The sequence below is a fragment of the Plasmodium gonderi genome (genome assembly GCF_002157705.1).
Source record: "Plasmodium gonderi DNA, contig: Pgo-contig_47, whole genome shotgun sequence".
NCBI classification, from domain to species: Eukaryota; Apicomplexa; class Aconoidasida; order Haemosporida; family Plasmodiidae; genus Plasmodium; species Plasmodium gonderi.
Genome location: NW_021628981.1, coordinates 15,675 through 27,317, shown reverse-complemented (window position 1 = coordinate 27,317; position 11,643 = coordinate 15,675). Strand labels below are relative to the sequence as shown.

General features: G+C 18.0%; 1 protein-coding gene across 1 annotated transcript, besides 3 other annotated features; it reads left to right on the top strand.

Annotated features, from left to right (window-relative positions):
• Window positions 1-203: 203 nt before the first annotated feature.
• Window positions 204-1,301, top strand: PGO_000525 (variable surface protein; the record flags this gene model as incomplete). The annotated part of the gene is made up of 3 exons (XM_028690785.1): window positions 204-251; window positions 385-1,014; window positions 1,128-1,301. 3 exons carry the CDS (start codon window positions 204-206, stop codon window positions 1,299-1,301), a joined length of 852 nt encoding a protein of 283 aa, XP_028546586.1.
• A 7,478-nt stretch (window positions 1,302-8,779) lies between these two features.
• Window positions 8,780-8,944: a sequence feature (nonsense mutation produce stop codon;~variable surface protein).
• Window positions 8,945-9,069: 125 nt separating this feature from the next.
• Window positions 9,070-9,747: a sequence feature (nonsense mutation produce stop codon;~variable surface protein).
• Window positions 9,748-9,882: 135 nt separating this feature from the next.
• Window positions 9,883-9,912: a sequence feature (nonsense mutation produce stop codon;~variable surface protein).
• Window positions 9,913-11,643: the final 1,731 nt, after the last annotated feature.

Here is an 11,643-nt window from a genome sequence, read left to right as displayed (position 1 = left end):
ATATATATACATATATATTTTTCTTATGTAAATGAATTTTTTTTTTATTTTTCTGTAAATGCTTAATACATTTACGTGTAAGAACAGCAATTTTTTAAAATCCTTATTAGTTTTGATAAAAATATATTAATTAAAAAATATATTAAAAATTAATAGCTTTATTATATATACAAAAAAATTATGTACATATAAACGTTATTAACATGGCCGAAGAATTAAGTAACTGTAACCTAGATACGTTTGCATCTGCGGTGTGCTTTCATTTTTAATAAATATAACAATATCACTTAATTATCACATTTAATTTTTCAGAATTTCAAAGGAGTTAATTTTATTTAAATGTATACGTATCATTACATATTTTAATTTTTCTCTAATTTATAGGATGGTGCATTGAAGGATTATACATTATATCAACTCTATAACAAGAATTTTAATATACCGTGTAATGATGAAAGAGAAGAATTTAGTTGTAATACAGGCCAAAATTATAGTTTTGATGATGAAAAAATTAAAGAATTTTACAATAAACTAGTGCGTAATTTAAAAATGATATCAAAAAAAGATCAATATTTTAATAGTTTAATTATTAATGAAAATAAATTATGTACATATCTGAAATACTGGTTTCATGATCAAGTAATAAGTAAGAAATATAATAGTACTGAAGTTGATAAAATTTTTAAAGCATGGAATAATTCAGATAACTCATTTCTAAAACATAGCCCTTGTTATATTCATGCATTAAGTTTAAATAAAATTCAAGAAATAAAACCAGTTTATGATTATTTTATATTATATGATCGGAACAATAATAAAGAAATAGAAACTGATAAAATATTAAAAACTAAGTATTGTGAGTACTTCAAAATAGCTCAGATGATGTATGTTTCTAAAGACACGATGTGCCAAATAAATGTTTCATCTCCAGTGTGCAATGAATATAATCAAAACATTAAAACTTTTGTTGAATATGATGAAGACTTTATAATTTCATGTGAAAGCGAGGAAGAAGTCCATGATGATTTTAGTCATCCTGATTTGGAAGCTTATAATCCAGGGGAAATTATATGGTTTAATGAACTTAAACAGGCCCTAATCGAATTCAGTTTATCATTATTTCTAAGATTGTAAAGGCAATAAAAACTATTATAATCGTGTTAATATTTTTATTTTTCGGTATACTTTCCTTATTACTTCTGTATACTAAGGTAAAGAAAATATATGCTTACGCGTACAATCATCATAAAAAAGTAATATTTATAACTTTTTCTATATGTATATGTATAATTGTAACATAGCTATATTCTGAAATGTATAATATTTTAAATAATAATATTATACACCATTAGAATCCTATTATTATAATAAAATTCTAAATTTCATAAATAATATAAAAAAAAAAATTATAGAAGCTAGACAAACATTTATTAATTCTTATAAATCACAGGATACGCATAATTATGATTCCAGATATAAAATATTATACAGTTCTTACTAAATATTAAAAACAATATATACTGAATTACCTTATGCGCAGTACAATTTATATCATTATACTTTATTATTATATTTATGAAAAGCAAATTGTTATTATATAAATTGTATATAACATCATTCATATGATAATATAGATAAATTATTACAATGGAACACAAAAGTGAATATAATAAATAACAGATATATGAAATAATACAAAACTATTAGAAATAAGCATCTTGTTGTGTAATTAAATAAAAAATTCTAAGATTTATATATGCATTTGTAAATGAAAATAGCTAGAAAAAAGAAACAGTATTCATAGTAGGAATAATCAAAGTATGCATCGCGTGAATAGTATTAAAATCGTGTAGCATGTTTTTTATATGTGTACTTATATGCATAATGTTATATAACATAAGAAATGTTCAATAAAATTATAGGGGAAACAATAAATATTAATATAAGTGATTCATATAATAATAATATAAAGAGGGAAGTAAAATCTATAAAGTATATAATACATGCAAGAATTAATCTAAATAAAAATTATTATTTTTTTTCCATTTACGTTTATTTAAAAATCATATATATATATAATATTGTAAATTATAGTATGGTTATGATATTTTATACAGAATATATAGAAATAACAGTGCTTCCTAATCTATAAGTTAGTGCATATTATAATTTATAGAATTAATAATATATTTTAAAAAACTGTTTTTACATTATTTTCTTTATAACTACAAATTTTTATTATAAGAAGAAGAAATAACTAATGGAAAATTATTATTGAATAATAATGTAATATTTTTAAAAACATATCTAAAAACTCTTTGATAATAATAATGATTTAAGGAGAAAAAAATTTGGTTGTATATATATAAAAGTAAATTTTCAAGTTTCAAGAGATATATGTATATAGGAAATTTATTTAAGTGTACATACATAAGTAGTATGTAGTAGAAAAACTTCATATATTATTTAAGTAAACATAAAGGCTAATAACTCTAATATATTCTTTAGTTTAAGCATAAAATGCCTAATGTATATAAATGAAGGTAATTTTTATATCATAATCATGATCATTGTAAAAAAGAATTATATAACATTATATTTTAAACTAATAATTAAAAAAAAATATAATTATGTTTTAATTATATTAAAAAACTATAAATTGCAGTATTCCTTTTATATTCTCAAAATTTTATATTTTTATCTTAAATATAAAATTATTCATATAATCGAAATGAAAAAAAAAAATATATTATACTAAAAATATATAATTGAAATACAAATTGTAATTACTTAATAGTAGCACTAAAGTGATTTCACAAAAATTGTAACTTATATATACAAAATACCTTAACTTCTAAATATGTATATAGGTCGCAATGAATATAATAGCTTTAAACCTGTGTGTTATATTAGCGTCCTTTATTTGTTGTAATAAAAAAGAAAATATGAATCTCTATCCATTTATTACAGCTGCGTAATTTTGTACAAAACGTGTATAGTAGATGATATTTAATATATTATTCCTGATTATAATATAAAGGTATTAAATTATTAATCATTTTGTAAAAAGAAAACAACGTACATGTTATACCATTAAAAAATATATTAATCAAAATGTAATATTTATTACAATATAAAAAGGGTATACATTTATTCTTTAATCATTATAAATATTTTTATATAAAATAACACAGAAATATATATATAATATAAACATTTTTTTATGATCATTGCGCTTTTTGAAATGCATTTTTAAAAGTATAATATTTTTCTAATGGGTATAAATATATATTAATAAACATACTATTGATAAAATGTGATAAACCGAAGGGTCTATGTTACTAGACTGTAATATACTATATATTCGAATATGGAAATCGCAAATAATTAAATAATGTAATCTATTATTGTCAAGTGTACTAAAAATAATGAATACTTCTTAAAAAAATTATGATATTTATAAATATTGTTTTAAGTATAATGGAGTAAGTAATAATTAATAATAATATTTTTATTTTTCATTTGAATAAGAATAATTCGATGTTATAAATATATTATCTAGTAGAACATAAAATATTAGTATCAAAAAAAATAAGAATTAATTGTAAAGGAAATGGAATTATGTTTTTTTTTTTGTTTTTTCTGTTTAAATTTTTTTATTGAAATAATATAACATCCAGTGCAATGAATTGTTTAGTTATATTTTACACAACTACTTGAGTACTAATATTTATCTTACCTAACATATAATTAGTTGTTTGGGCTTTCTAGTTATTAGAATTTATATAAATATATATTTTATTTTTCCTTAAATCTTTATTTCTGAACATGAAGCACGATTGTGTGTGTTTTGGCAAAAGTTGAAAATATAACATTTTCGATAAAACGTAAAAAAAACACTTTATAACATCTAATGGAATTCAAAACTATTTTAAATTGTGTCCCATTGAATCATTTTACTAGAAAGATTTTTAATAGCTATAATAATAAATGGAATATTTAATCATGGATTAGACTTTATAATAATATATATAACACATATGTTGAGTATTTTATAAGAAATATTTTTTTTATTCAAGAATATTTTTACAACTAACATACATTAAGTGCATGTATTTTATCCATATACGTATATAATTATAAAAACCGTGATTTTGTATGCAAGAAATAAAATATGTAACATAAAATAATATTATCAATAATATTATGTATATAAGTAAATAAAAAATTCTTATTTATTATTAATTAGCTCGTTTTCTTGTATATGAATTCTTATAAAGGATATTTAACTCTTCATTTATAGTATGTAAGAATTATTTTTATGTGCTCCCATAGATTATGTGTTAAATAATAATAATGTTTAACAACATTATTTATATTCTTATAATTTTAAGGTGTTTTAAGTTAAAAATTATCAAAGCATGCAAAATATAGTAAAATTTAAAATTTTCCCGTTACATTAATTTTAATTTGCAATTATAAATTTTTTTTCTCTATTCATTTAGTTATATATATCCCTAAGGTTGCTTTGGTATATATTATTATTATGAATAGAATAAATATCATTAACTAAATTTGAAAAAACATAGAATTTTATGTCACAGAGGAGTGCATAACTATTAATAAAATTCCTACATAATAATATATTATATCCTTTGTTAATAAATGCTATGATTTAATTTCTCTTTAGTTATATATCTTTTTTGTGTATTATTTATAGAAATTTAAATGTATCTATAAATTTTTATGCAACATATTTAATTAAATATAAGATATATATCCCTTACATAATGCATACAATTATCATAATGTATAATATATATATGAGTATAAAATTTTTAATTTATATATCCCTACGTCATTTAAATTATTTCTAAATATGAAATATAAGAATGGAACACACAAATATACGTTTTATTAGGAATATATACCTTCCATATATAGAGAACATTAAAAATTATCTATAAATAATAATAAAAAAAAATAATTTAAAATAAGAATTCATAAATTTTAATTTTCTACGTGAGTGTTCTTACCATTTATTAAGAGAATCAATAAATATCCTTGTAATAATTGAACTAAAAATTAAAGTGATAATGAGTACTCTGAAGATATTATTTATGAGTAAATTCAAGCATTCAGATCTTAACAAATTATATGTATATATGCATTTAATTTACAATTGTTTGATTTTATTAAAAATATATATATATTTTATATCTTTTGATTATATATTTTTAAAAGAATATAAAATTTTCCTTAATATATACATGTAGTAATATTCATAAACGATTCATCAAAATATATTTTAAAATTATATATAAATATTTAAGGAGCCAACCATATTAATTTTTTGTTCTGGAATAAAAAAATTATGAAAGAATAAATTAAATAATATAGCATAAAGTATATAGTATTTTTATATGATATTTGTTATTCATATCGAGAAATGATATGAAAAAAAATAAATAAAATTATTTCTCATATGGCTTGAATTCCATGTTATATTGTGACAAAAATTAATACTTCATACAATTCAAATGTCAGTAAAATATTCTAATAAATATTCTAATATCAAAAAAAGAAGTCTATAATGTAAAATTATTATTATGAATACGTTTATTTATTAATAAATACATCCGATTATGCAAAAATTTCTAATCTATATTTAAACTAAAAAATTTCACATTTAAAAATTTGTAAATGCGTTCTCAATAATGTATACATAGAGAAAAATGTGTTAAATTAAAGCATTTGTCTCTAATTTTATTTGATCATCATTTATAGAATATATATTATAAAATATAAATGTATCTAAAATATCAATGTTCACATAATGAATTGGATATAAATCCACATAAATATGGAATTAGTAAAACGGATTAATATAAAATAAATATAAAATAACAGATTTACAATTTATAATTATAGAAAAAATATTTATACATCTACGATAGCTAAAAATTATAATTTTATAAAATAAATAGCATCATTATGCTTAAATAAAAATAATGCTACAAAATTATTTATAATTATTAATATAATACTTTTGATTAGAATATTGATATCCACTCATTAAAAATATATAGCACATTTTTTATAAAAATTTGAATCTTAGTACATTACATCAAAATGTGGTTGTTGATTAATATCATGGTAAATATTAATTATAATACATATTTAGAGATAACAAAATTTAGAAATATTAAATAATGAGTAATCATACTCTTAAGTGTATATTAATACAAAATAATAATCTGTATTGATGTATATATATGAATTTTCTTTTAATTATAATTATTAATAATATGCAGAGAATACTCTTTATAAAATACATTTTTTTAATAAAATTATGACATTATTGTTATTTAATTTTTATATTATGAAAATTAAATAAAAACAAATAAATATATTTCATATTATTCTTTAAAAAAAAATGAAAAAATAATGAATACATTGAAATACGTTTTATGTGTATATATTAGATCTGATAAATGTAAAATATTTGTAATATTTAACCCTATTTAATAATAGTATAATTAAAATTATAACACACACATATATGTATATTATAAATTTTTATAGATATTGTATTAAGAATAGTACATATAATATTTTTAGTCATATATTTCCAATATACTGACCGATACATATTCATGAATTTGTAAATATAATATAATAGATAATAAATATAAATATTACATATGAAAATATAGAATAATTATTGATTTTTGCATATATGTTCTTATTAATTATTAAATGAATTACAAATACTAAAAACATATATTAATATTTTCATTCACCCTTGTGTATGATTCCAATATATATATGTTAAATATAGAAAAATATATTTTTAATTTTTGTACAATAATCAATATAATTTTTTTAGAGAAATTATATTAATTATTCTCTATTATTAAAATTAGTTATTTGCGTAAACATTCCTTCTCTCAATTATATATTTCCTCAAAAGCATTAAATAAAATAAATGTTTTCTAACTGTTGAAATAAAGATTTTATATTGACTCAGTGTAGTGAACTAAACCGCTTATATAATATTACAATTATGTTTTATATTTCATAATAAATCACATTGTAATTATTATGGAGCCTTTTTTAAGAAAAATCATATTTGATATAACTTCTATATTTTTAACATTTTATAATATTTATAAATACACATTTATTAATAAATAATGATATAAAATTATTCAAGTATTTATAAAATCAAAGTGTATAAAATATAGATCATATAATGTAGTAGTATAATTCTAATCCTCGTGCGCTGAATAATTATATAATATATATATAATAAATAAATAATACAAAAAATATGGAAGTACCAAAAATCAAAAACTAATTATAATGAAAAAATACCGATTTATATAGAAATAAAAAAAAAAAGATTATATATATTTATAAAATGAAAAAAATATCATTAAAAAATGTATTAAAATAATAAATACTATATTTAAAGTATTTACATTATTTGTAGTATGTTTTTATATTTATGAATTATTAGTTTCATATATATAATATTATTTTATAATGTGATATTTTTATATTTTATTAATCAATTTTAGTAAAAAATATATTCATATGAGAAACAAGTGTAATTATTAGTGATTCAAAGTTAATATCTATATATATTAAATATATTTAACACAATTATCATAAAATCTTATTAAATTACATGTTTTTAAAATTTTTTTTCTAATACTCAAGACTTTGCCAATTTATATATGTTAAACCAATATTTATTTGTAAAAATAATATTAAAGTAAATATATTTTTGACCATATACGTATATTAATTATAAGAGAAATAATAAATATATTAGTATTATGGCACATAATATGAGTGTCATCAGTATTTTTCTCTTATTATATCTAACCATATAGATTTAGTTATTATATATTGTTCGATTAATACTATAGTTAAAACAAAAAATATTAAATAATTTATTGATTATATAATTAAAAAAAATATGCCTCATAAAATTATTATTTATGTATATAATAATATAATTATATAATATATATTTTTTTATATTCCCAATATTATTATGCTACAAATATTATAAATATATAACATCGTTTTATAAAAGTGTTATATGAAGATTCTAGCAAAATGTGTAAATAGAGATAAAAATATTTTTATATTATGTTAATTTATAATATATAAATAAACATATTTATATATCATTCAGGAGCATAATTTTTTAGGTTTATAATATCTTATTCATTATAAAAATGAATTTATTAAGAATATAAATATTCAAATTTCTTTTTTTTAATTATTTATTTTATGGTATAATTACGTTTACTTTATTTCAAATATTATAACATTATATATTTAATTTTTTTTTATTCATATTGAGATTTCTTCTTTTTTTAATAACATATAACAAATTAAATATTGCATTTCAGAACTGAAATATTATGAACATTCATAATATAATGAATTTGAGTATTTCTATTTTTATTTATATAATTATAACTTATTTAATATTCATGTATCTGATACACTGTTAATATATACAATATTTGATCATAATTATAAATTTTATTTAATATGTGAGAATATTTCATAAATGATAATTCATTTTAACATATTTGCTTGGAAAAATATTACGAATAATCTATTATAATGTTATAAATATATTTTGCTTTCTCTGTTAGCAAAAATATTTTTCCTACATCTCTACATATATGCTCTCTTATAGTTTTATTGTTTTACTTTAATCAAGTTGATTTCGTTTTACATAAATATATGTATATTAGTGTTCTACAGAATTATGTAATGCATTATAATTTTTATCAATTATATTTTTATATTCACTTTCCTTTAAATTATATATTTTCTCCTGTCCCACTGATCGACTATTACATATACGCTTTAATTTTGTTACAATATGTTTTAAATGTAATCCATAGGATTTATACTAAAAATAAATGGAAAAAATTATATTTTTCTGTTTATTTGATTTATTTTATATTTATCTTATATAATATTCGTATTATATATTGTAAAAAATAATAATATACATAAATTTAATTTATAGTCAACTTTATACAATAAGAATACAATTATTGTTGTTGCAAATGTTAAAACAATCCATGGTTCAACAATCAAGGAAGAGTTATATAAGGGTTCTGAGGCAGCAAAGAAATTGCTTAATTTTTCCTTGAAGCCATTGTATTTAGTATTAACTGTATTCAGTAAACTTTTCAAACTTTCGTTATAATTGAAATTATTTAAGTATCTCATATATTCATTGAATGCATTATTTTTGGACACGCAATTATATGTTCCATTTTTAAATAAATCGAGCTCATATAATTTATTCAATTTGTGAAATATTTTATATATATTATCATCAAAATTTTCAGCATAATCTTTCCATTTAATAAATATATTGTTATTATATATATTTTCTGTTATTAATTTTTTGTAACAATTGTTCTGAGCAATACAAGAATAGCCTTTTTCCCTTAGTTCTTCTTGCAGTTTATAAAAGAAATATTTACAATAAATTTCTATATTATCGTCCCATTTTTGATCCACATAATATCAATAATGACAAAGATTTTTACATGTATAATTAAGATAAAAGTCCCATTGTCCAAAATTTTTTTTTTCATTATTGCACAATAATATACATCCATCTTCGTTCATAGAGCACTTTTCACCTAAAGCAATATTATACTCTTGAACACATGTTGGAAATATGCCTGTAAAAACATACTATAAAATAAAAGTATAATATATAAATGTTTTTAAATATTCTTAACGAAATATTTCTTAATTGCTTTTCACAGATAATATAATTTTAAAATAATACAACATGAATTATATTATTAATAATATATTGAATCATACGGTTTCAGGAATAGATCTACTGTTAGGCATTATATTATATATATTTCTCTTAATAAATAAAAACAATTTTTTTTACTTATTGCAATAACTCTTATGTAAAAACATCAGGGTACTGATATGCTAAGAATATATGCATTAATTCATAAGTGTTCTTAAAATGAGTAAAAATTTTAATATTTTTTTTAATACTATTTTTTTTATACATTAATATATAGTTGTGATATTCATTTGTCAAAAAGGAAAATTTCTGATTAATTAAACATTTTATATGAAGAACATATATATGTTATTAGAATTACAATGTAATATAACATATTAAACATAATATATGTAATATAGCTAATTATCTAAAGCTATTAAAAAAAAAAAAAAAAAACTTATTTCATGTATGAAAATAGGTAGAATATTTATTTATATAATTATCAATTTTATCATATCATATTAATTTATGATTATAATTGCTTTTCGTATTAATATTGTTGTAAAAAGTGCATTTTTATAATTTGCATTGTTATCTATGTTTCCAAATATATATACATATATAATTATATATTAAAATTTAAATGTATTTAACTTAATATATAAGACTCAAGTTAAACATAATTTATATATTAATAAATTAATATAAAATTATTTTTATATAATACAATAAATGTAAAGATATATTATCATAGGTTATATTATATTAATGAAGAAATCATTAAAATAATAAGTTTCTTTAATTAGCACGTACGTTTTTCTTTTCTCTTTATTTCATCTTATATAATCTGTTTTATTCTATTTCTTCTAAAATTAAAAATTCATTAATAATTCTTCTTCTTTTCTGTGATTATCTCATGTGCACAATGCAAATTATACGTTATACATGAACTACTAATGCTAAAGAAAAAATTATGGAAATTAACATTTCTAATTAAAATATAGTTTTTGTACATTCTTTTATATTTTTAATGTTAATAGTGTGATAAAGTTTAATTAAATTGCATTTTTTCGTTATTTCATATGTATATTAAATCTTGAAAATACATTAATAATCTTTTAAAAATTTATAATAATAAATTATTTTTTATCTTAATTATACGAATTCTATGAAATTTTATACAACGCATTCTTATTATATTATTCATAAATAAAGTGCGAATATTTTTTTTTATATGTATGAGTAATTTAAGTCTCAATAATAAAAAATTAATAGTAATTTATTTTTTGGGGGGACATATTTACATGCTAATATTACATTATATCATTGCATATTATATATATAATGTACAGATATTATAGTATAGTTACAATACATATTAATATAATGCTTAAATAAGAACACATTATAAAATATATTACATATGTTAAAAGAGACTATATTCCCTTATTTATGAACAAATATATGAAATCTAGTTTTTTAGTTTAATGTAAACGTACAAAATAATTCTTGTAAATTATAACACCATTTATATTTTTTCATTTAAATATCTTTTTTTCATAGGGTATTAAATTAATAAAATATACATTATGAATTATTATATGCGCATACTTGTGCTAACCTACAGTAAATTATAAAAAAAGAAACAGTATATTGACTTTTAATATTATATAACGATGAGTTATGGTAGAACTTATAAATTATTTGCTTATATCATAATTATTTATAAGAATAGTTCCCAATATTTAATATATTTATTAATTTTAAGGAGTTCATGCATAATATAAATTATATATGATACATAAGAATGTTCTTATTGAGTAAAGGAATATATATATATA